General features: G+C 41.0%; 1 protein-coding gene across 5 annotated transcripts in view; it reads left to right on the top strand.

Moving 5' to 3' along the window:
* Nucleotides 1-25,366, top strand: part of PLAG1 (PLAG1 zinc finger) — a 51,614-nt gene extending 26,248 nt beyond the window's left edge. For 2 of the 5 annotated variants that reach the window (XM_082433027.1, XM_082433029.1), the window contains exons 2-4: nucleotides 14,966-15,064; nucleotides 17,602-17,960; nucleotides 18,485-20,690. In XM_082433027.1, the coding sequence (XP_082289153.1) occupies nucleotides 17,719-17,960; nucleotides 18,485-19,742 (1,500 nt within the window). In that variant the 5' untranslated portion in view covers nucleotides 14,966-15,064; nucleotides 17,602-17,718 and the 3' untranslated portion in view covers nucleotides 19,743-20,690. Of the gene's footprint in view, nucleotides 1-6,516; nucleotides 6,622-14,965; nucleotides 15,065-17,601; nucleotides 17,961-18,484; nucleotides 20,691-24,307 lie in introns of those variants that run through there. The other 3 variants (XR_014255428.1, XM_082433028.1, XM_082433030.1) reach the window with 3 other exon arrangements.
* Nucleotides 25,367-26,704: the final 1,338 nt, after the last annotated feature.

Here is a 26,704-nt window from a genome sequence, read left to right as displayed (position 1 = left end):
AGTTCCCTGTGCTCTACAGTAGGTCCTTGTTGGGTATCCATTTTAAATATAGCCGTGTGTACATGCCAATCCCACACTCCCTAACTATCCCTTCCCCCTCACCCTTCTCCCCTGGTAACCAGAAGTTCATTCTCTAAGTTTGTGAGTCTGTTTCTGTTTCGTAAATAAGTTCATTCTTTTTAGATTCCGCATATAAGCGATGTCATATGATATTTCTCTTTCTCTGTCTGACTTACTTCTCTCAGTATGACAATCTCTAGGTCCATCCATGTTGCTGCAAATGGCATTATTTCATTCTTTTTTTATGGCTGAGTAGTATTCCATTGTATATATATGTACCACGTCTTCTTTATCCATTCATCTGTCGATGGACACTTAGGTTGCTTCCATGTCTTGGCTATTGTAAACAGTGCTGCAATGAACATTGGGGTGCATGTATCCTTTGGGACCATGTTTTTCTCTGGATATATGCCCTGGAGTGGGATTGCAGGGTCAAGGTCACATTTCTTTAAAAAAAAAAAAAAAAAGCTAACCTAAAAATGTTGATAGGAAAATCACCACTTAATTCTGTTTCAGAAAGCAACACGACACACAAAGGTTGGCTGTTTGCCGCATAATCTAAAAACGTGGCTGGGGATGGGAGTGGGGGGAGCACATTATTCAGGCCCCTACATTTAGGAGAATTTGTAAATTATGAGAATAATTTAAAATGTTCAGCCCTCGATAACGTGAGTCGTACGGGACTCCTCCACCATCTCCAGCCTCGTTCTGTCTCTCTCACTCTTGGCTCCAGAAATAACCAATTGCCTGAAGTTACCCAGATCCACCAACAGTGTCCAACTCCCCACCTGCCATACCTGCCCAGGCTTGGCTAATTCTTACTCATTCTTTTGTTGTCTTGGCTGAACAGTCACTTTATTTTTTTAATGACTCAAAGGCAGGCCTACCAGTCAGCGCGACACTTTTCTTTTCTAAGGCTACCACTAATTAACGTATTTAAAAGATCTGTACCCAGGCTGAAGTGAAACTCTCTGGTGAGTACTTCCTTTGGTATTTGATAAATGGAACCTATCCCAGAACTGTTTATTATTTGTAGGTCTCAGTTCCAGTTAGAGTGTATTCCTGGAGCCTTTAAATCACAGAGTGGGATGTGCCAGTGTGTAAGGGACAGGTGAGCTGGCCTCCTCCAAGGGCGGCAGCTGAGAATGTGGCTCTAAAAACTGCCTCGACATCTATCCTTTCGAGTGAGGATTCAGTGTGACCCTTACAGTTAGGCCAGTAGCCCACTCATCTTTTTTTTTCCCCCCTCCGCCTGGGGAGAAAAGATTTTAGCCATTTTGAGTCATAACCCTCATAAAGGATTTAGTTCATGAGTTTATCATCTCACAGAAAAGTGGGGTTTGTTTTTTTTTTTTTGCGAACTTCAGTAAATTCATAAGAAGATTTTGTTTCTTGGCCTCATTAATTTTAAGTCTCTCTCAGTATGAAAACTTGGCCTTTTTCATAACTTCATTGAAGTATAATTGATATTTAATAAACTGCACATATTTAAAGTGTACAGTTTGCCAGGTTGCGACATACATCCCTGATACCATCACCACAACCAACATAGTGAACATAACCGTCATTCCCAAAAGTTTGCTCATGTCCCTTTGTGAGTGATGCCTCCCGATCCCACCCAGTTCCCAATAACCACTGAGCTGTTTCCTGTCACTACAGATTAGCTTGTATTTCCTAGAATCGTATATAAATGGAATCACGCAATATGTCCTCTTTTTTTCTGCCTGATTTCTTTCACTCAGCGTGATTATTTTGAGGTTCATCCATGTTACTGTGTGTATCAGTAGTATATTCCTCTTCATTGCTGGTTATTAGTCTGTTCCATGAACCTGCTACAGCTTGATTATCCATTCACACATTGAGGGACATTTGGGTTGTATCTAGTTTTTTACTGTTACAAATAAGGCTGCTATGAATATGCATGTATAAATCTTTGTATAGACATCTGTTCTCACATCTCTTGGGTAAATACTTAGGTGTGAAATGGCTGTGTCACATACTTAACTTTTTAAGAAACTGCCAAGCTTTTAAAAAAGTGATTGTACATTTTTACCTTCTTGCCAGTATGAGTTAGACTTGTCTCACATACTCACCAGCACTTGATACAGTCAGACGGTCACTTTTTTTTTTTTTTTCTTGGCTACGTTGGGTCTTCGTTGCTGCGTGCGGGCTTTCTCTAGTTGCGGCGAGCAGGGGCTGCTCTTTGTTGCGGAGCACGGGCTCTAGGCGCGCGGACTTCAGTAGTTGTGGCTCGCGGGCTAGTAGTTGTGGCGCACGGGCTTAGTTGCTCCGTGGCATGTGGGATCTTCCCGGACCAGGGATCGAACCTGTGTCCCCTGCATTGGCAGGCAGATTCCCAACCACTGCGACACCAGGGAAGTCCTTTTTTTTTTTTTTTTTTTAGTTGTAGTCATTCTAGTGTGTAGAAAGCAGTATGTCCTTGTGGTATGATTTGCATTTCCCTAATGACCAGTGATGGTGCGCATCTTTTAATGTGCTTATTTGTCATCCATATATCTTTATTGGTGAAATGTCGATTCAAATATTTTGCCCATTTTTTTAACTGGGTTGTTTTATTATTGTTGAGTTTTGGAAGTTCTCTATATAGCCTGAATACAACTTCTTTACACATGCTTAGCAAAGTTTTTCTTCTAGTTTTCTAGTGGCTTGTCTTTTCATTCTCTTAACATTGCCTTTTGAAGAGCAGTTTTAAAGTCTGATGGAATCTAATTTATCAATTTGTTATTTTATGGGTTGTGCTTTTAGTATTGTAGCCAAGGAATATTTGACTAACTGAATGTCACAAGATGTTTATCTATGTTTCCTCTTAGCATTTTTATAGTTTTGGGCTTTACGTTTGTGTCCATGATCCATTTGTATATGGAATGAGGTATGGATCCAAGTTCTTTTTTTTTCCCCCAAAAACGTTTTTTTTTGGTAAAAAGATTTTTTCTAATTATAAAAGTAAGACATTTGTAAAATACAGAAGAGTATAAAGCCTACATCTTGCTAATTTTTTAATAACTTACCGAGGTACATTTAAAGGTATTGTGGCGGAGTGGGGAGGAGTAGTTCTAAGTGTGTACTTTACAAAATGGGAATCAGAGTATATTCCATGTCCTGCTTTTAAAAATTTTAGCATTATATCAGTGTTTAATCATGTGACTTAATGTTTTTTAAATGCATGTTTTTAATGGCTGCGTAGTTATCTTATCATATAGATATATGCTACTTTACCCCTTTTATTAGACATTATCAACATTTATTCTTAAAATATGCCTGTACTTAAATCTTTGTTTCTCAGCTTTTTTCCTTATACTTTTAGAAATGATTTATCAGGTCAACATACATGTACACTTAGCTTTGACTACCTATTTCCACAGTGTATTCCAGAAAAGTTTCAATGGTTTACACTCCCAACAGCAATAATTAAACCACTTAATTTTTAAAATTAATTTTAAAATCATTTTTTGAAGTATAGTTGATTTACAATGTTATATTGGTTTCAGGTATGTAACAGTGTTTCAATATTTTTATAGATTATAATCTATTTCAAGTTATTATGAAATATTGGTTACATGCCCTGCGCTGTGCCTCACGTCCTTGTATCTTAAGAAATTTAATTTTGTATGGCAAGTGTGTTTCTGTAAAAGCCTCAAGGATGCCCCTGGACACCCCTCTCTTGTCCTCCGCGGGGTCCCTCTAGCCTTGGCTGCTGTCCCCAGGCCAAGCGCCTTGCTCCTCCTGCCTCCTTACCAGACGCACCCCTCTCGCTTGGCTCTGTTGACACTGGCCAAGTTAAGCAAACTCCTTGCATCACTTACCCCTTTCACCAGAAGAAAACTTGCCTAGGTGAGTGTGCATCTCTCTTAGGTCTGTAATCATGTACGAGGAAAACGTCCCCGTTTCTCCCCTGCCTCTTTATCCTCAGCCCCGCAGCGTTCTCTGCTCTCTCCCGCCAGGCACCCCGACCCCGTCTCTAACCGACGCCCTACCGTTTTTCTCCTCCTCCAGTGCCCACCTCTCTCTTCCTCGCTGGAAGCCCCTTCCGGGCCCTCCGCTGGCACCCACGTGGAGGGGCGTCCCCCCCTCCCGGGCCCTCCGCTGGCACCCACGTGGAGGGGCGTCCCCCCCTCCCGGGCCCTCCGCTGGCACCCACGTGGAGGGGCGTCCCCTCCTCCCGGGCCCTCCGCTGGCACCCACGTGGAGGGGCGTCCCCTCCTCCCGGGCCCTCCGCTGGCACCCACGTGGAGGGGCGTCCCCTCCTCCCGGGCCCTCCGCTGGCACCCACGTGGAGGGGCGTCCCCTCCTCCCGGGCCCTCCGCTGGCACCCACGTGGAGGGGCGTCCCCTCCTCCCGGGCCCTCCGCTGGCACCCACGTGGAGGGGCGTCCCCCCCTCCCGGGCCCTCCGCTGGCACCCACGTGGAGGGGCGTCCCCCCCTCCCGGGCCCTCCGCTGGCACCCACGTGGAGGGGCGTCCCCTCCTCCCGGGCCCTCCGCTGGCACCCACGTGGAGGGGCGTCCCCCCCTCCCGGGCCCTCCGCTGGCACCCACGTGGAGGGGCGTCCCCCCCTCCCGGGCCCTCCGCTGGCACCCACGTGGAGGGGCGTCCCCTCCTCCCGGGCCCTCCGCTGGCACCCACGTGGAGGGGCGTCCCCTCCTCCCGGCCCCGGTCTCGCCCCGCCCGCCGCGCCCCACAGTCTTTCTTGCTGAAGTTTGACGTCCTCAAGCCTGAGTGGTCAACTCTGTGCGGCAATGGCAGGGGCGTTCCGGAACCCTTAGCAGCTCTGTCTTTTTGCGGGTTTTGCCACCTTTTCCTTCCTTCTCGACGCTCTGCCTGCCACTCCGCCTCTAAATGGCCTGGTTTGGTCCTGTCGTGGTGGTCAGGAGGCGCCACCGTGAGCCGACCAGTAACGGGGTTGGCCCTGAGCGAGAGGAGGCGACTCAGCCAGCTCTGTCCCCCCCCCCCCCACCCCGCGTGTCCTTTGTCAACACTGCTGGCTCACAGGCGGCCTCTCTCTGGGAAGGGCTTCTTCTTGCCGGTTTTCAGCTCGGGCTTTGTGCTCATCCAGCCCTGTTTCCTGCATCCCATCGAAGTCCCCGCCCCTCCACCTCCCCCGGACTTGTTCTCAGTGCCGTGGACCCCTTCGCTGTCTCACACTTGCTTCTCATCACTAGTACATGAGCGCAACGGTCCCTGCCCTGGGGCTCCCCTGCACTTTTCGCATCTGAACCCTTAGGACGTCTGTGACTACGCTACACGGGTCACCCTGGACCCTGTAACCGCAGGGGTGACCTGTGAGTCCTGGCTAACCGGCATGCTCGCCACACCCCTTTTCCCGTCTGTGCTGTGCGTCCTTCAGGGCGAAAGTCCACAGTATTCTTTTCCTTTTCTGACCTTCTGTCACTTGTTCATACCATACAGTATTGCTTTTGCTGTCGAGGGGTCACTCTAATACCACCTTGGGGCAGCTTTTACTTTAACCGTCACGCTGCTTGCCCGGACATAAGGCGTCCTTCCTGCAGCTGCAGCCCCTGTGCACCTCGAGAACAGCATCCCCAGTGATTCAGATCGGTGCCGCATGGGATAGAGGCCGGTAACAGTTATTACGTCGGTGTCAGCTGTCTGTCTTACCGGAGGGGTGGGCACATGTGGCTGCACGCTGAGCCCTGGTCCAGGGAAGTGAAGCAGGTGGTTTCTGCACAGAGGTCCTGGCGCCCCTTTCTTTCCTGGTCAGCGCCTGTAGGTGTAGGTCTTCATCACCCGCACAACGTAAGGAAGCTCAGGACAAGCACACACTGGGAGCTTCAGAACTCACTCGGGGTTTTCTTTGCGTTGAAGACGGGCTTGCTTGCCACCTGCGAATTCACTTTAAAACCAGTGGTAGCCTCACCGTGGAGAGCAGCACAGCAGCTGGGCGGTCGCCCCTCTCCTTGTTCTGCCTCTCCTTCGGGGCGCTCGTGGTTTGCACCCCTCCCTGAGAACACGCAGCCTGAGGGAAACACTCGTCCAGCAGGATTTCTCCCTCACCCGTTATTCAGAACAAAATATACAACCCAAGAGGTTCTTCTCAAAACTGTGTTACAGAGGAAATCATGGATGTGTTTAGAATACAAACGAAGAAAATAAGCTGCAATTTTGAGAAATAGCAGTAAACTTGGAATAATATTTTACCAATAAAAATACAAACAACCCAGATAATTTCATTGCAATTCGGGGGGGAAGTATATAAACCTAGGGATATTGATTTGTTTACTTTTCATTTTTCAACGTACTGTAAATATTTTATTTGCTTCACATTTGTTCCTAACAGAATTTGAGATAGATTTTCCAATAAAGTATAAAGATGTGAATAAGTGATAATGAATTTAAAAAAACCAATTTGGTTCATATGCCATTAACCAAGCTGGGTCTGACTTTTGGAATTTCAAACTAACTCTTCTTTTTTTTTTAGGTTGCCTCTTGGTGCTGCCTTGACCGTATTTGGCACCCAGAATGCTTCATTCTGTGATGGTCTATTAATAAGGTTGCCTTGCTAGAGTTTGGAGCAGGGCCCCAGGTAGGTGGCTTTTATCATTATATGGCATGGCTTTCAAAGTGATCGCTTATTCCAGCTTCGAAATAATATAAGATATGACATTAAAAGCTTTGAAAAGCCTGCCACATAATAAGCATGCCACTTACTATTTTAAGGTCCATCAAAATGTATCATGTTCAACAGGACTTCGTTAATAGTTACAGTCTAATGGAAGGATTGGAATCCTGGCAACGAGCAGTTTTTCCTTACCTTGTGCACAAAACGCAGAGCTGCTGTAAAAGCTTATTTGTCCATGTTCCCCAAATCACCCGCAGACAAACTCTTAAACTCTTCCCTCTCCGAGTCTTGCCCAGCGTGATAGATTATCCCATGGTATCACTGTATCTCTCTTTCCGTCCACTGGGAAGGGTCTGGTTAACTCTGGGCAGGTGGGGAGAGGAGCTCGTTCTGCTGGCTGGGATGCGGCAGATGCTAGAACGAGGACCTCAGTGGGACGGCAGCAGTTTGCTGGCTTTGTCGGAAAGAGGACAACTCAGGCTTCTAGATTTCCCAGCCTGTAAGGTGCAGCTCAGTGGCACAGATCAAGGTGTAGCGATACTTGGAAATCCAGGCACACATGGATTTGGTACCAGGTAAGTTTGTCAGTGAGACCTCAAATACGGGATGGAGGTTTAGGGACCTGGGCCCGGGCCAGAGGATGGGCTCGAGGCCCTGAACTCCACCGACGGTAGGCGGGCAGCACCCCAGGAAAGGAGGACGCGGTCGAGGCTGAGAGCCAGGCAGGGTCTCCCGGTGCAGAGGGACAGAGTTCTGATGGGATAAAAGACCCATAAACTGAGCTGGTTGAAATCCTCTAATCTCAGCACACTCTGAAGAATAAGCATGAAAATCAAGTCAGAATAAACTTTTAGTTGTTCGTATGTTGTAAGTATTTTTTAATTATATATGAAGATGTTAATGGTTTTTTAGTGTTAACGGGTTATGGATTTTTTTCTTTTTCTATTTCATTGTAGTTTTTACACTCTCTTTTAATGAAGCTCTTTTTGAGCAGTTAGAAAAAGAAAAAATGTTTTCATTACTTTTACTTAGCCAACTCTGTTTATGCAGATTCTCTCCTTTTTCATTTCTCTTGTATCTGTAACTAGTCAAAAATTTTCTCTGCCGTTTTCGGTTTTCATCCCCCCATTTAATATCACAGGAAGAGCATCCTCTTGAAAGATTTTGAACTTTACTTTGTTCCTTTTTCTTTCCCGTAAAACCATTCATTTCCCAACAATAAATCATAACGAGTACAGGTTCCATGTGCTCTTCGAGCTATGGAGCAGAGCATTTGACAGCAGAAACGTCCTGAAAATCCAGGCCAACTGGGTGCCGCCCAGGGGGTGCCTCCCTGCCCGTCGGGTCCCCCGCGGGCCTGTGAGTGGACATGCCCATGTCTCCCTAGCTTTAGACACCCACGGCCTCCCAGGGGCTGCAATGCTCCCCTAGGTTTCCACCCCTGTGCCAGAACTAACGACTTCATCCTATAGAGTTTGTCTTCTCAGTTTGCTTTTAAACTCATTTGAGGTTTCCGGAACCCCAAAACATGTTTACCTGCTTGCTTTGATTCCTGAAATTCCTTAAAGGGATTATAGTGTGTTCCACAAATATTCATCCAGTGTCACCACAGGCCAGGGCACCATGCCAGGGATGTGGGGTGACTGACGGTCTCCCTGTAGATGAATTTACAGTCCCCGGGGGAGAGACAGGTAATTTCAACATGAGTTTTACAATCCATGTTAGAGGTAAAAAGCTCAGAGAGGTAGAGTTCTGAAAAACTTCATTCTGAAAAAAGTTCATCCTCACTCAACTAAAATCGGTCAAGGAATATAATTCTCGGTTCTCTTCTAATTGTGACAGCTCGGGGGAGGGCACAGGTCCCCTGACTTGACAGTCTTGCCCAGAGCGGATCCCATTCACCTTCAATTCTGTGGGAATCAGTAGAAGTGGTCTTGCCCTGGACAGTCACACGGGTGCAGCTTGGGGAGGACAGGGTGATGGCACACGTAGAGCCTCCCCTGGGTGCGGGGTCCTCTGTCCTTATGTTGTCTGGTGCTCCTGAAGATTTTACACACACACACACCTCACACAGTTATGCCTTGTCTCGTGTACCACCGCATGGGCCTACGTTTAAAGTGCGCTTGACTTTGAGATGGCTTGAAACTAGTTCTTTGCATGAGCTTTTGTAACTAGGTGAAAGTTTCTTTCCTCGCCCCTCTTGTTTTATGGTGCGCTATCTCTGCCTCCTGTTAAATGTATAGGTAGAGACAGACTGAGTGTGTATGCTTGGGAAGGTCAAACCTGAAGCCTGGGAGATGCTATATCTGTGATTTTAATAGCATTAGGCAGTTAGCCATTTATGAACAGAGGCACGCCCTCCAAATGTTTGGGGTCCTTCAGTGTGAACATTTTTATGGTTGGTGTCAAGCGTTTTCCTTAAAGCCCCAGAAATTTGAGGGGTCAGTGGTAAGAAAAACATAAAAACAACTAATCATAATTTGGGACACATGCAGTTTTCAGATTGAGCTGACCTGCGAGCTGCCTACTTTATAATCCTAGCCTGAGCACCAGTATTTTGGAAATGCTTTATACAAAAAAAAAAAAAAAAAAAAAGGAAAACCTCTAAAAATAGTTAACGTGTGATTAAGCAATCTTACTTTGTATTCAGATGTAATTGCGATTCTTTGTGCTCTCTCTGTCTCTCTCTCTCTCTGGCATCATTTCTTTTGCACCACCATTCTGCTCTCATTTCCTGTTTGCAAATACTAATTGCCCATGTGAAGAGAATGAAAATACCCTGGTATACCACCTATCTGTAGTTTTCAGATTTTTTTATTTTGAAATGAATATACAACCATAGGAGGAAAAATCTCCCACATAGGAGTTAAAACGAAATGCCTAACTTCTAAGTTATGGATCCTTAAAACAGCTTTTAAAAGAGAAGAAAAACTTTATAACCTAACATGACATTTTTGCTCCATGAAATAATTAACCAAGGAAAACATTTCTGAATTGAAAGGTAAAATGTGTTTTAATAGTCCGTCTTCATCAGATTGTCTCTTCGCTTTTCTGGGGACGCTAGAAAATGAAATAAACAGCCACACCCAGGCTCCAGGTGGCCCCCAAAGGAACTTCCTTGTCGTGCAGATAAGAGAACTAACGTTGGAATTTGTTGATTGCACTTTGGAATTCGTTGACTTTTTCCTCTTGGCTCCTAAAAACAAATAGGTCTGCTACTCCTTTCAGGTCTCTGTTGGCTTTCAGTATTTGTATATTAAATATAAGCCTTTCTAAATATTGTAAGGCTAAGTTGCATGGTAAGTTTCAAAAGTGTTGTCCTAGAACTGCATTTTAATGAATTGCTCAAAAGTTGAAAATATCACATACAGTAATTCTAAAAAGGCATCCTGACAGTTGATTGATATCAGTTAACGACATCTACCATAGGAAGATAAGTTCTGTAATTTTTGGTATTCCGGGGGTGAGCCATTTGGGTACCTGCTTACAACTTGGGTGGGTCAGGTCAGGTGCAGCCCCGCTCTTTGCCATGTCTCCTGCTTCTGGGCAGGCGCCCTACTCCTTCCCGTCTTCTTGCGGCATCAGCAGCCTCTCTAACCACCTAACCATCCAGCCATCCTTCCTGCTCTATGCCAGGCATGGACGCAGGCTCCAGGCATGTTTGCACTTTGGAAATTTTTATTAGGAATGAATGTGGACCAAACTGATATTATACACTTGTACTAATTGATTCCTTAGCAGTAAGGTCAATCAGAGGATGCTTGTTTTCGGAAACAAAACGAGTATCTTAGACAGCTTTTACTGCAGTTACTATTGTTTTAATCTAAGGCCTTACAAATAGCTGTTAGGTTTAGGGAGTCCCTTTCTAGTAACTTATTTAGTGTGTTGGACCAAATTGTGTCCACACTGTATTATTTTTTACTTGAACTTAGATATATGTATTCTGTCCTGTGTCTACTGTGAGGGTTGAGCCTATAGTTCACTTCCTTGCTGGAAAGCACTTGTCCTGCTTTAATTATTTTCATTCACTCAACAAAAACTCTACTTCCTTTTATGGGAAACAACAGCGAATGAAACTAACACAGCTCCTGCCCCAATGCTGCCTACAGTCTACTTTTAATGCTGTCTTAGATTTTTATACTTGCAAGATATGTTTTTTCCTTTTATTAATAAGTGATTTTACAGACCTACAAAAATTGAATGCTGTACAAAATTCCACATTATCATACAGGATCAAAGAAGTGTTCTAAGTGTGCTGTTGCCCTTCAGAATTGACTTCAATTATGTTATCGTGTTAATAATTTCTTTCACATTATTCAAAGCTTTATTGTATTTTATACACGTAAAGTATTAACTACTGGTAAATTTCCTTTTGCAACCCACCTATTTACTCTATATGAAAAACATGTTTTAAGCAAATGTTGACATTTTCTGAATTGTTTACTAATGGCGTTTTATGATTAGCATGAAGGAGAATAAAGCTTTGATTATGATGGCATTTGCCCTTAATTTGCAAAGTATATGCTTGAGTTTTAACTTAAATATGAAAGAATTATTGATGCAGGTAAGTGTTGTAAAACTTCACAGCTCTTAGAGAAATGACTTTTAGAACTGTGAAATTTTAAGTACAGAAACAGTTTTAATTCAGGCCTGTTCTGTTGCCAGTATCCTCACAGGAATTCGTTTTAGTAGACCCTCTGATGTATGATTCATTTCGCTTGTTATTTTTTTGTGTGAGTCACCGTTTTAGAATGTAAAACACGGAGATAATAAACCTGTGTGTGTGCGGGCACACACACTGTATCCCCTTTAATTATTGTTTTTGTGTATGCAAAGTTGCCCTAGGAAAAAAACGTCTGTTCTGGTACCAGCAAAAACTGGGCAGGTATTCTGAAGTGTTACTTCATCTTAGGGCAATTTGAAACGGGTATATGTATATTTTCTGTGTTGCTTCATGATTCTTTAGATCAAGACAAAGAACTTTAATTATTTGAAAAAGCATAGTAACCAATCTTTGATATGTAAAAAAGAAAAACTGGAGTACAAATTTTGTTGCAGACTTTTCAGAATAGTAGTCACAATGCTTTTTAAAAGTTTTTCTTAAAAATCTACAAACAATAAATGGTGGAGAAGGTGTGGAGAAAAGGGAACCCTCTTGCACTGTTGGTGGGAATGTAAATTGACACAACCACTATAGAGAACAGTATGGAGGCTCCTTAAAAAACTAAAAATAGAACTACCATACGACCCAGCAATCCCACTACTGGGCATGTACCCTGAGAAAACCCTAATTCAAAAAGAGTCATGTACCACAATGTTCATTGCAGCACTATTTACAGTAGCCAGGACATGGAACCAACCTAAATGTCCATCAACAGATGAATGGATAAAGAAGATGTGGCACATATATACAATGGAATATTACTCAGCCATAAAAAGAAACGAAATTGAGTTATTTGTAGTGAGGTGGATGGACCTAGGGTTTGTCATACAGAGTGAAGTAAGTCAGAAAGAGAAAAACAAATACCGTATGCTAACACATGTATATGGAATCTAAAAAAAAAAAAATGGTTCTGATGAACCTAGGGGCAGGACAGGAATAAAGATGCAGACATAGAGAATGGACTTGAGGACACGGGGAGGGGGAAGGGTAAGCTGGGACGAAGTGAGAGAGTAGCACTGACCTATATACACTACCAAATATAAAGTAGATAGCTAGTGGGAAGCAGCCGCATAGCACAGGGAGATCAGCTCTGTGCTTTGTGACCATCTAGAGGCATGGGACAGGGAGGGTGGGAGGGAGACTCAAGAGGGAGGGGATATGGGGTTATACGTATACATATAACTGATTCACTTTGTTATACAGCAAAAACTAACACAACAGTGTAAAGCAATTATACTCCAATAAAGATGTTAAAAATAAATTAATTAAAGTTTTTCTGAACAGTATAAAAGAGAATACACAGGTAATTTTAGCTGACATTTTAGTTAGGATTCCATGAATGGAAACTGTGTATATATGTTTATTATACCAAGCCAAATAATAATGAACTCTAGATAGCTTCTGGTTTCCTTTGTTTGGGGAAATAATTAGCCACTCATAAGAACTCAAAATAATTAGGCTGAATTTAGGGAAATTAACCATGACTTTGGAATTATGTTTTGTGATAAAATGAATGAAAATGATATCTATTTGTTATTTTATTTCAAGCTGTAAAATATGTAACTGGGGTAATTTGTAGACTATTGTAACATTTCAAATCGAGAGACATACAATTTTAAACTGTACTGAAACATTTTGACTCTAAAGGGTTTTTATTACAAACGCCATTGAACAGTAAGCGTAAATAAAATTTTTATGGATGTATTTGAGATGCAATAAAATTTATATTGGTCAGGGGAAAAAAGAAAAAAATATGTAAGTTTATTGTTCACTAGTCAACTTTGGTTTTAGATTTTTTTCTACCCAAATCACTATCCACTAAGACAGATATACTAGTTGTTCTTTGAACTGCTATTTAAATTACTTAAAGTTTACTTTACCAACCGTCTTTATTTAAAAGAAGCTTTTTAAATCTTAAATGTGTTTCTGTTTGGGGATCGTATTGGCAGCTCCGATAGAGAAATAGGCACTGTCACCTGTTCTTGCCTTTTAAGTGCAATGACAGGATTTATGCACTCTCAAATTGGTTTGCCAATCAGCCCTTCTCCTAGAATGCAGTAGAATAAGAGTGATGTAGGGCACTAGCCCCTTCTTGACAACATATGTGCTGTCGAGATGTTCAGCTTCCCTGGGCCTCTCACCTTACAATGGATATGGTGATAAAAGCATCCGCCTCTCAGGCCCATTGAATTCCAGGGAGGTGATAGAGATGGAAACACCTTCCACTTGTAAGGTATTTACATTATCACAATAACATAATGTGCAAAATAGGCCTTCGTATTCTTAATTAGCCTACCCAAAACTCAGTATGTGCCCTGGGCAAGTAAGTATTTACAAAGTTAATTTTATTATTTTGCAATTTTGATGTGCAGAATTCAGTTCTTCCATTTATGCATGTCCTGTGCTTTACAAAACAATGGAGCTTTTGCTTTAACTTTTTAAACATCCTTTATTAGTCTACATTTTTATTTTTCTTGTCTTTTAAACTATGAGAATAATGCTGCTTTCAAATATACCCTTAGTATTTTTGTAATGATGCTTGAATGCCCTCTATTAAATATTTTATTTACACATCATCAAATTCTTAAAGTATGTGAAAATTTGATTTCAGGGGAAATTAATTAGATTTGTGTTTAGAATGTTAAGTAAAATTATTTTCATTTAACCTGTCATTGGTGAATCTTATTCTAACTATTTGATTTGTATTATCCCTCTCAAGTTGTCATAATCATGATTTCTGAATGGTCATCTTTAAACTATTCAGGGTTTACTACCCTGTACTCTCTATAACAGATAATTCTATTTTTTGTTTTGCTTTTTGACCATTATTCTTTTCACATTTACTTGTACAGTCAGAATTATTAGCAGATTTTTTTCTATGCGCGTTCTTAGTCTACTGAGGATCATGCTACTAATAGCATTTTTTAAGATATTTTAAGATTTTTCAACACTGATCTCTTAAAACCAAATGATGCTTTCTTCCTGACACCCATTCTCCTGTAGCAAACCTATATTTAACTTCCCTTGCATGCTTTTGAAATCTAAGGAGCACAGAGTTATTGCTACATTTCAGCAGCGCTTGCAGCATTCTGAGAAATAAATTGGCGGGTATCGCAGGTAACACAAGTGTAGCCCAGAGAAGCCCACGTTGCACAGCCGTGTGCCGTGTGAGCCTGGGTGGGAGGTGCTGTCCTCGGGAGCCTGCTGGGCTGCGCTCAGGCTACAGGCGTGCTCTCCTCGAGAGAGAACTGAGCTTGTCTCTTCCCGAATATTATTTAGCTTAATGAAAACTTGATCCGTTTGGTTTACAAATAGTAACCCTAATATCCATTTCTCTCAGTAGGCGAGTTAGGTTTAAAAAATTAAATTGAATTTGGGAAAGAAGTGGGGAGTCATTCAGCATCACCAAATGCCATTTATCTAGGTAATACTGTTTTACTTTTTGTTTCTGCCTTAATTTGGTCATGTAAATGTGCTTTGAACTAATAAAGATTTGCAATTGGTGAAAATTAATGCATGACTCTTCAGCAGAGTACGGAATGAAAGCATGTGTCATGAAATTGCCATTCTTTGATCCTGTATTTTCCGTCACTTGCGGACTGGTTCCGTTTAGAGTGTAGTCCATTCTTATTTTTTGTTTCCTAGATTGGCCAAAATGGGAAGGACTGGATTCCGCTCTCTTCCACGAAGAGTCAATGGAACTGGCTAAGATCAAGGTCTGACGCTTTTTCCATCTGTCATCAGGTATGCATTGAAGAGAAATCACTATAGTTTTATGCACGTATCTTTAAAGTATTTGATTGCTATGAATATTATGAATTTGGATTTTTATTCAATGTTGAGCTCGCAACTTTATGTTTATCCTGTAGTTTTTAAATGCACCTATAAGTAATTTGAGTTTTGTAATATATTGAGATAAAAGATATTGTTGGCCATGAAAAAATTTCAGCTGGTCTTAGAAAAGTGTAATATTTGAAATCTGCAATTCTTCATTGCTCAGTCTGTACATCCAAAGATAACAGAATTCATTTGTTACTCCATATTGAGTATCACCAATTTTCATACGATCAAATGTTTGTTGTTTCATGGTGCACTTTTAGTACATTCTTTTCAATAACTTAGAAGTTGTTATTTTTCTCAACTGGAATTCTCTGCCCAATTATGGTTGGGTCTCATAACACAATAATGGCAAAATATGACCAGTCTTTGAAATATTTTCAGATATTAGCTATATACAGGGATTTAGATACTTTGCATTCCATGTTGATTTTACAGTTGAAAATTTTATCTGCTTGTTTCCCACAATGTTCTAAATAGGTGCGCAAAAGCATCATGTTAGGAAATAAGAGAGTCAAAATTATTCTTTTTTCCTGCTTTGGCAGAATGCTTTATACCAATTTACAGTGTCATTACTGGTTACAGCAGAATAGCTGTTTAGATATTTCTGAGAGAGGCAGAGAAGCTGTCTCTTGAATGAAAATATAACAGGAAAAGAACAAGTCCTTGAGATGCAGAAAAATCTAAAACCAGAGGGAACATACTGTGTTAGCAGTAGTAACGTCAGTTGCATTAATTGTGTTAATGTCAGTTTTAAACTGCAAAGGAGACTTAGGCAATTTGAACAGCGTGAAGCAAGGCCTTGCCCGTATCTACCCACTGAAGAAGAAAGGCTGTGTGAACCAGACACCAATTAATTTACCCATATGCTGTACACTTTAATCAAATGAGTGGATAATTGCTATATTTTGCCTGTTTAACGATAGCCTCTACATTAAAATGCAATAGGATCTGTTGTAATGTACACTTAATTTTACAAAAATGTAGGTTAAATTTGGAGCTCCTGCAAAAGGATAACTGGAATCTGCAAAAGTCAGATCATCCATCTAGCTCGCGAGGGCAAGTGTCAGTCTGATGCCAAAACACAAGTGAAACAAAGAAATTGGTTTTCCTTGTTTTCTGAATATATAATAGGATGAGAAATCCAATTGATTAGTAGCTGATGACAGTCATTTAGCCACATGCCAATTTTCAATTTAAAATCAGATCTTTTTCAAAGAGGTTGCTGGTATTATTTCTGTGTCTCTTAAAAATAAATACCTTGCTAAAAACTAGCCTTCATGAACCTTGAGGAATCATTTAACTTGTTTATATCAATTGGATCTTTGGGGAGTTGGTTTCTTCCTCTGAGAAATACAGTTGATAATATTTCCTATCTCTTGTCCACAAATTTTCAAAGGTTTCAGTCAATTTAAGTTTTTGTTTAGGTAGACATACTCTTTGCCGCACAATATATACATTTCCTTCTTTCTCACAGCACCGATAATGAATCGAAACTCTGACACACCGTTTACAACCTGACACACCTCTACACTGATGTATCCCTGCACAGGTATTGTGCACTAAGCCACAAGGCCCACCGGTGTGCTCACACTCACACGGGTCACAGGTGTGTCAGAGACTGGTCCCCCAGCTCTGGCTCTTCCACTCACCTCGGGTGCCCAATGAACAGCATCATTTTCTGTGATGTGAAAAATGGTGGGGAAAATTACTTCAGCCAAATCATTGCTTCCACCCAAGAGACAGGGAGCCATGATCCTCATCTAATGTAACACCAAAAGGTTTTACCATTTCAAGAATGCATGTTCGTTATGAAGACAAGTCATTTCTGCTCTTGACTCAGAAATCCCTCTGTGTGTGATGACACTGGTATAAAGAATCAATTTTCAATTCGGGCGATGCGTTCAACTCTTTCAGGCCTCTGGTGTCTGTGCCTTGAGTACTCCTTCCCTGGAGTAAATGGTTCACAAGGTGCCTGAAAGAGTTTTCGGCTGCGAATCTATATTTTCCTCTAACACAGAGCGTGACTAGACCTGGCTTGCAGAAATTATTGAACAAATGATTTTTAGACATTAAAATATTTGCGGAAACATTTTTATGTTCTTAGCGAGATTTATGTCCTCTAGTCCCTTGTAAAAAGTGAAGCTTTAATAATGCCACTTTTAGTATCATGTCTTGATGCTTCCTGAGAGTTCCCGACTGCTTTCCCTGAGTACGACGTTTGTCAGGTGGGATTTCAGGGGATCTGTGAACTGTTCATTCTGAGCAATGCGTTAATATGTGTTTTGACAAATATAAAGAAGCCTACAGATATTACATTAGACCAGCTGAATCCATTTTATGGTTTCTTTTTTTTTTTTAATTCAAAAGCATCACATAGCAAATAAAACTTTTAAAAATTAAATCTAGTTACAAACTAGTTGTTTCTTATTTTTTTTTTCCAGTCCCTTTTTGCTTTCTTTTACGACCACATGAAACTTGAGAAGCCACCTAAAGCTAAATCATTTAGTGGAGTTGGGCAGTTCCCAAGTGTCCAACAAGAAGGCCTGGTTTAGGCTGCGATGGCCACTGTCATTCCTGGTGATTTGTCAGAAGTAAGAGATACCCAGAAAGTCCCTTCAGGGAAACGTAAGCGTGGTGAAACCAAACCAAGAAAAAACTTTCCTTGCCAACTGTGTGACAAGGCCTTTAACAGTGTTGAGAAATTAAAGGTCCACTCCTACTCTCACACAGGAGAGAGGCCCTACAAGTGCATACAACAAGACTGCACGAAAGCCTTTGTTTCTAAGTACAAATTACAAAGGTATTAAACTCTATTTGTCTTTCAGATTCTATTTTCTATTATGTTGGCCATTTGAAGCCATTGTAAACGTATATATTTGTATCCACATCTTTCCGCTGATTTGCAGAGAGAAATGTTAAGTAGATTAGACGTTGGCTAGTTTTAGCATTCTAAGTCACAGACTTTTATGTGTTAGTGTTTTTGGATTTTTTTTTTTTTAATGCAATGCTTAATGAGAGTAGAATTTCCGTTTGTACAAAAAGAAATTGCAAGAAAAGGGTGTGGACATTAACGTGAGTATATTCAGCCTTGCTCGTTAACGTTTGTAATCGCTAAAAACCAGTGAAAACTAAAGTGGCGACTTAGATGGCTCCAGCTCTGCAGTGTTTAGGTGTGGTAACTACACTCGTAGCAGATGCATATTAAGTTAAAAGAGTGTCCGAGCCGAGGGAAGTTCTGTGTTAGCCTAGCAGCTTAGCTTCCGTTTGAACAGTGAGGTCGGGCGGTTTTTGTCGTGATGCTGACAGAATATGTCTGTGTTCAAGGCACATGGCCACGCACTCTCCCGAGAAAACCCACAAGTGTAATTACTGTGAGAAAATGTTTCACCGGAAGGACCACCTGAAGAATCACCTGCACACACACGACCCCAACAAAGAGACGTTCACGTGCGAAGAGTGCGGCAAGAACTACAACACCAAGCTCGGGTTCAAGCGGCACCTGGCCTTGCACGCGGCCACGAGCGGCGACCTCACGTGCAAGGTCTGCCTGCAGACGTTCGAGAGCACGGGCGTGCTGCTGGAGCACCTGAAGTCCCACGCGGGCAAGTCGTCGGGGGGCGTGAAGGAGAAGAAGCACCAGTGCGAGCATTGCGACCGCCGCTTCTACACGCGCAAGGACGTGCGCAGACACATGGTGGTGCACACGGGAAGGAAGGACTTCCTCTGCCAGTACTGTGCACAGAGGTTCGGGCGCAAGGACCACCTGACGCGGCACATGAAGAAGAGTCACAACCAGGAACTCCGGAAGGTCAAGACGGAGCCCGTGGACTTCCTGGATCCCTTTACCTGCAACGTGTCCGTGCCCATCAAGGACGAGCTCCTCCCGGTGATGTCCTTGCCTTCCAGCGAACTGTTGTCGAAGCCGTTCACAAACACGCTGCAGCTGAACCTCTACAACAGTCCTTTCCAGTCCATGCAGAGCTCGGGGTCTGCCCACCAGATGATCACAACTCTGCCCTTGGGCATGACGTGCCCGATAGACATGGACGCTGTCCACCCCTCTCACCACCTTTCTTTCAAATACCCGTTCAGTTCTACCTCATACGCGATTTCCATCCCCGAAAAGGAACAGCCGCTGAAGGGGGAGATCGAGAGCTACCTGATGGAACTGCAAGGCAGCGTGCCCCCCTCTTCCCAGGACTCTCAAGCATCGTCGTCTAAACTAGCGTTGGAGCCGCAGATCGGGTCCCTGGATGACGGCACAGGGGACCTCTCCCTGTCCAAAAGCTCGATTTCCATCAGTGAGCCCCTGAACACAGCAGCGTTGGACTTTTCTCAGCTGTTTAATTTCATACCATTAAGCGGTCCCCCCTATAACCCCATATCGGTGGGGAGCCTTGGGGTGAGCTCTCCCCAGGAGGAGGCACATTCTTCTGTGGCTCAGCTCCCGCCACAAACCCAGGACCTTCCGGATCCCGCCAGCACCATAGGTCTGGGCTCTCTGCACTCACTGTCAGCAGCTTTCACCAGTAGTTTAAGCACAAGCACAACGCTGCCACGTTTCCATCAAGCTTTCCAGTAGGTTCCACGATGCGGATCCGTTACAGAAGTGTGTGTGTAGCCCTGCCTTAGGTGACCATTTTAATTTTAGTGCCTACTTTCAGACAGTATAAACATTTCTGCTTCTGTATAGTACCAGTTTTCATTAAGCCAGTATAAAATAGAAACTAGCTTTTTAAATGAGCTTTGGAACCATTTGTGTTCAGTTATGTTTACCTGGGTATTTTGTCCTGACTCACTGCCAACTGTCACATTTGAAGATGATTTCTCATATAGGAAAGCCATTATTAGTAGTAAAGTCTTACCAACCCCGTGTTCCAATTACTGTTAGATCTTAAATTTTTCATTTTTTGTCCAATAACAATGGCTCTACCTTTTGACATTTGGCTCATTAAAAAATTTTGCAGGAGAGTTAAATTTTCTAAAATGTATATGAATGACCTGAGTGTTGTAAAATTTTTACTAGCCTCTAAATGGATTAAGAATCAAAAGCTTCAAATGAATTAAGAATCCAGTCTGGGGACATGACATATGTTTCTTAGATAGACCATAATTTCAGGTCAGTATATTTTGAAGACTTGCTATCGTCTGGCTCAAATGTTTGCCGTCTTTATTATGCACATCTAAGAAAAACAAAACCGAAACACAAAGCACCAGTATCTGTAGCAAAAAGAGACCCCTAGTAAGGTGACACGGCACTCCACGTTACTTAAGAGTTGGCCTTAAATTAGTACACAGGATGTTTGCCACGTTTTATACTTCTTGCTCTCTTTCCGTTCGATTCATACTAATAGCGTATGGCATCAGAGTCTTCAGTCAGTCTCTAGATGGATCTCTTTCGTCTTTTCCACCTTACATGGCCAGAGGGTAGGTCAAGCACAGCCAGCAGTTTTCCTTGGATTGTCAGTGCACAGTCGGTCCAGAGTCCAGAGCCGTTGGGGAACACAGGTGTGTTTATCCCTGCAGGGGATGGGGGGAGGGGGGTGGGGTGGGGAGGGGAGGTGTCTCCGCTTCTAGGGTGAGAGACCCTAGGCAGGGAGACGGATGTGAGACCTGCAGCTCTGCCTGGGAACTTGTCTGGGGATCGCGTCCCCTGTCGCCAGGGTGGAAACGAGATCCCTTAGGAGTCTAGTCAAAGCACATCGCTTATGTCACTTCTTGCTGAATTTGAGGCAGTTCGTGGTCCCTAAGCACCAAAAACAGAAAACAAAACAACAGCCCTGCTCCCATGGCATCTTTCTTATTCAGTGCTAATTCATCTTTCCTTGCTATTTTTGGACGGAGACTTTAAAGTTAAATGCATTCGAAAACTATTTGAGGAATGACCACAAAGTCTTAAGCGACTAAAAATATATACAGTAAAACCCCACTTTTACACGTCCCTGGGAAATGGGAGGAACGTTGCAAATAAGTTGAATTTGTAGAGGGAGGGAGAAAAGTAAAGCAAAACAAGCATTATCTTAGTGATTGTGAAAAGAACAATCGAGAACATTGTGTTCAATGAATACAACAACAGTTACTGTGGGCTTTCTTCATGTTAGGCAACCAGCATATGTTCTCAAAGGTCGAATTATTATTCTGTTTTTCTAATAATCAGTTGGGGCATCAACCTAAGAAACATATCTAGTAAGCACTTGTTAACACCTTATTTGGGGACCCTGTCTGTTGGGGTGGGTATGAGGAGGGAGGGTTTATAGAAGAGTATATATCTCTTTAAAAAAAGAGAGAGAAAAATATTTCTGAGCACTCATCTGCCCTATGTGGAAGCTTCTTTTCCCTTTTATAGGGCCAATTATCACTGCAGATTTCGATGTTTACCAAGAATTCCTAAAAATGAGTGCAGATTACTGAATAGAATACATTATTTAAAATATTGGGGAGTAGTATAATTTGTGGAGAAATGTAAATTGTAATAATGTAAATGGGGGTTTCACTATATATATTATATATATGTACACACACATCGCACTTCATAGAATCAAAGTTGCTCTCTTAAGGAGCTTGGGCTCCTGATATTTTATCATGCTCCTATTTTTTTTTTTTTTTTTTAATCCTAGGAGCAGTAGTTTTTATACGTATGTATTTAAATGTTATTATTAAAAGTTACATTTTATTAAAAAAAAAGTGTGTTCCAAAGGCATTAAAATTATATATGTTAATAAGGAAATACATTTTTAAATTTTTCAAACTGCTCCTAAGCTTTTGATTAGGAGAATATTTGCTCTGAAAGTAGGCGTTTAGCTCTGCTTTATTACCGCCTCCTTTAGTTTCTATGAAACAGATTGCTTACTTAAATCACTAGTTGAATGATTAGTGTTCAATATTGCTTTAATCACCATTGGAAAAAAAAAAAAAGGAAAAAGAAATCTGGTGACAGAGCACAAATAAATAGAAAACCTATTTTTAAATAGAAATCACAAATACAAGTGTGGAAGCACTACTTTATTTTGTCTAAAATTTGCTTAGAGAGAAGTCAGAACAACGAACTGAGACGTTGGCCTTAGTAGGCTGTATTTCACTGCTAATTAAAAAAAAATTAAAAAGGGAGTACCAGGATTTATTAAATAAAGCATTTTGGAAATGGGGAATGGCGCCACGTAGGTATATATATTTTTAGCCTAATTCTCGCCCTGCGTGGAATTCAAATACATGGAGGCATATCTTCCAGGGCACCAGTGCTAAAATTGTGGACTCATATTTTAATATGTACACCCCTTTGCCTGTTGCTGCCCCACAGACTTGAAATAACACTTCCAAGTAAGAGGGAATTCAGCTAATTTGTTTTTTAAATTGACTGTAGTGGTCACTAAACCCCTTTTGAGAGAATCTATATTAAACATGAGGCTGACTCATTTATTTTAATTGCACAATGGTCTGACAAGGCTGTAACACCAAACTGACTCTTTTTTTTTTTTTTCCTAAAAAAAAAAAAAAAATTGACACATTTTTATGTCAACTGGATGTGATTAGAAATAATTGTCGCCAATGCTGTTTTCATTCTCCGGTGGCCATAATCATCATCCCTGGAATTTCTAGTAGTGCCTTTGCTTGGTTTAAAAAAAAAAAAAAAAAAAAAGGGATTATCATTAAGTAAAAAGATTTCAGTTTAGAATTTGGACCTCAGACAAGATATTGAACCTCATTCAGTTTGACCTTCCATGTGTTTGTACAAATTAGATCACCAGACACAGAAGCACGAGTGTGGAAGGATCTTGACACCGTAAGCAATATTCTCCACCGATGGATGCAAATATCATCTTTATAGCTGTTGGTCACTGTTACAATGTGCATCTTCAAATCCTATTACCAGGTTCCATTTTTCAGAACTTCAGTTGTCCTGGCAGATCATGCACTACTCTTTGTGCAGCTTTTTAATTTCATTTAGTGTTTCTTCCAAGCTGTGTATTTTTGCCTATTTGTTGCTTGTGCTTTATTATTCTTAGTCACTTGTGGAATATAGTGACATATTGTGTTAATTTGGACAGTAGCGGTTTTTAAAAACCATATACTGACTGAAACATGAGCCAGAGCTGATTGCTTTATTAAGCTAATAATGAATGTTAAAGAGTACATATTTTCAGGATCATTCATCTAGAAAGCAATACACATATATAGGCCAATATTTTTTTAAAAAATAGAGCTTGGTCAACCTCTATACTACACATATTACAAGATATAGCACTTTCAAAATGAATCTAAACCTTTACAGAAACTTTCTTATAGGTTATGCCTTTTATTTTAAGACTTATTATAATTTGTTTCAAGTGCCATTAGATGATATATATGTAGGCCTTTGATATATAATGCTTTGTGTTCAAAAATGGTAGATGGTATTTTAAACAGGTACATTTTTACAGTGTTTTCTTATCAATTTGCTATATTGCACAGAATCAGTGTGTGTCTTTTCATAAGGTTTTACAATGGTTTATTTTTTTACAAGGTTTACGTGTCTCAAAACACACTGTCTTCCCAGTATGTAAATTAAAAAAAAAAAATACCAGTTCACCCAAGTTGCTTCTAGCCTACTGAGATCCATGTGGCGTTGGAGGAGATCTTTCAGATACTGAGTATTCTTCATTAGCAGTGGCAGACTGTTATCTCTGAGAAATGAGTGCCTACGTTGACCTTGTCTTATTTTTCTCATACTGCGTCAGCAGCTGTCTACCACACAGATAGTCTGTTGTGATCCCATAGAGCCGCATAAGTTGTGTTGTGTAGTTCTGTGCTAAAAACCCATACAGAGCTCCTTTTTGATCATATAAATCGAGATGATCCCACCCACAATGGTAAAGGCACGCTCGGATCACCCCCCCAGGCCCTTCTCCAACGTTGTCAGCCCTCTGAGGATGGAAGGCAGTGTCTTTTGATAAGTTATCTAGCTTAGAAATAACAGAACTATTGCTAATGTATAAAACACTTCATTGTATAAGCTTCAGTGGTACAGATGAACCAGAATGAATGTGTATCTTCTCAGAAGCACTCCTTCAATATTCTGTTGGATCATGCTGCTAATGTAACTTGGGATACAACTCTTCATGGTGCTACAAACGTCTCTGTCTCATTCAGTCGTGTTTTTTTTATCCATAGGAAAAAAAAGGACTACATTAGGCGTAAAGGTGTACAATATATTTTTATACTGTGACTTCATTTGTCTTTAACAAGACTTTTACACCACCCACAACAATGTATTCATGTGCACTTGCAAAAGGAAATCTCGGACGTGCAGATGTTACCAGAACAAACCCAGCTTTGTCCACAAGGTGACTGTAACTCAGAACGAAACGTGGGCTTTATAATATGGTGTGGCGTGAAGAACATGCTGTATGTTACTAACAGCCCTTTGAATTTAACAAAAACTGGGAATCCATTCGGAAATGGATTGCATCATGCCTGAACATAAGCTGGACTGCTGAAATTGTATTTTTAGCTGATGAAAAAAGTGTTTGGACTAGTACTCTAAAAATGTTCTAATGATAAAGTTTTGAGTCAAAATAGGAAAGAAAAACTCTGCATTCCAGGCTGAATTTTGTATATTTTTATTGCATTTAAAATCGCTATTCTGTGATATGGGAAATCAAGTGGCTTATCATGTATATCATGTACTTAAAATGTATTCACAAACTACTGTTGTATTTGTATAAAATATAGACAAAGATCGTATTTTTTGTGTGTGTATAAGCTCTGTAAATTAGCAATCACATTACGAGGCTGCAGTGATAACGACATTTTAAACATCCACATCCAAAGAAGCAGGCTATTTATTGTCCAGTTACCCAGATATAAAATATTAATTTGCTGCTAATTAAACAATAGTGCTGCAGCTTCTTGTGGCCTACAGTGTTATGTTTGCTGTAAGAAAAAGATATGTGAACTCCACAAAATATATGAATAAAAATTATAGAATGGCTTTAGATAATGTAGATCTTCCTGAAATTTTAATAGATGATAAATTTCTATTCGGTATAACATTTTTTCCCTTTGAATTTTAAATATTTTCTCATTTGATAAATGTACGATTCTAATAGCTGCCTCTAGGACAATACTTGGTTGCTGAAATGAAATGTAAAGTTCTAGGGTTTCTTTTGTTTTATAACTTTTGTACCTTTCAAGGAAGGACAGAAATTGTAAATAAAAAAGTCGAAACATCATGCATCAAAACTTTAATCCAGGTGAGAATTCAAAACAGGAATCCCCAAAAGGCTGTAGGAATGTATAAATTGATCATGTTTCTCGTTCACGTGAGATAAAATTGGCATTCAGCATTCCTTTAGCCCTTATTGTCTGTCGGTCCTGCCTGTAAATTACCTTTATAGAAGTTCCCTTTGGGCTGCTTGTCTAAAATTTTGCTGAAAAGCCTCCCTTGACAATTCATCTGGACCAAAATGGTGAGCACACAAATGTCATTTCATCTAAAGTTCATCAGTTAAACAGTCATGCAGCTTCGAAAGAGAGACATTAATTCGGAAAATTCAGTTAATAATCTGGCCAGGAGCCAACTGTAGAATTTTTTTTTTTTTTTTGTATCTCACAGCACCTTTTTTTACTATGATAGGAAAAAATTCCTTCTTTACCTTTGGCTTTCCTATCTTAAGGCTGTCTGCCTTCAGAGAGGTAAAGAAAATGCACAGTGACCCCAAATTTTGCGGTTCCTCTTTTTACATACTTAATTCCAGCAAACCTAAAAGCATTACTTTGTTAATTCTTAGCATTAACACTAAATACATTTTCATTTAAATTCACACATATGAAATATTTCAAGGACTATTTATAGAAAGAAAAATGCTATCGCTTTTTATAGTTAGAATACTCTGAAAAAGGATGTTTGGGATTAATTCACTTAAGGTATAGTCTCACTTATGGAAAACTAATTAGAAATGCAGTTTGCTTACTGCACCATAGACCCAATGGGGCTAAAAGACTTTTTCATTCATGTTTTTGTTAACTGAAAGGTTCATACTGATGGTTTACCATTAAGGGGAGGAAAAAGTTCAGTCTGGCTATAGACAGCTTGAGTTTTGCTGCCACTTTTCCTTAATTAAGCATTTCTTAAGCAAAAGGCACTGCTTCGTGCTAAGCCCTAGGGCCGTTCCAAAGAAGTCAGCTTTACAGAAAGAAGGCTGTTTCCTGATCAAGCATCAGAGAGAAGACGACAGCATCACTGCAACTGTGGGAAAGTGTAAATATTGTATTGAGTTGTACCCAGTTACCCATTTTTGTAGATCAAAAATGGTCAAATATTGGCAATTTCAGCCTAAAACTAAAACAAAACAACAAAAAGACCCAGAAGGTCTTGACTGCATTCTAGTCAACACAAGGTCAATAATAAATCTGTCTAACCTGCAGGTGTTTGACTCTTGGCTAATGTGATGGTTAATGTGTCCACTTGGCTAGGCCATGGTACCCAGACTGGATGCCTGGTCTAGTCACACACTGGTCTAGATGCGGCTGTGGAGGTATTTTTTTAGGTGCGACTTATAATCAGCT

Source organism: Balaenoptera physalus (genome assembly GCF_965194825.1).
Source record: "Balaenoptera physalus genome assembly, chromosome: 17".
NCBI lineage: Eukaryota > Metazoa > Chordata > Mammalia > Artiodactyla > Balaenopteridae > Balaenoptera > Balaenoptera physalus.
The sequence above is the reverse complement of the archived record's forward strand: the minus strand, read 5'-3'. Positions and strand labels throughout refer to the sequence as shown.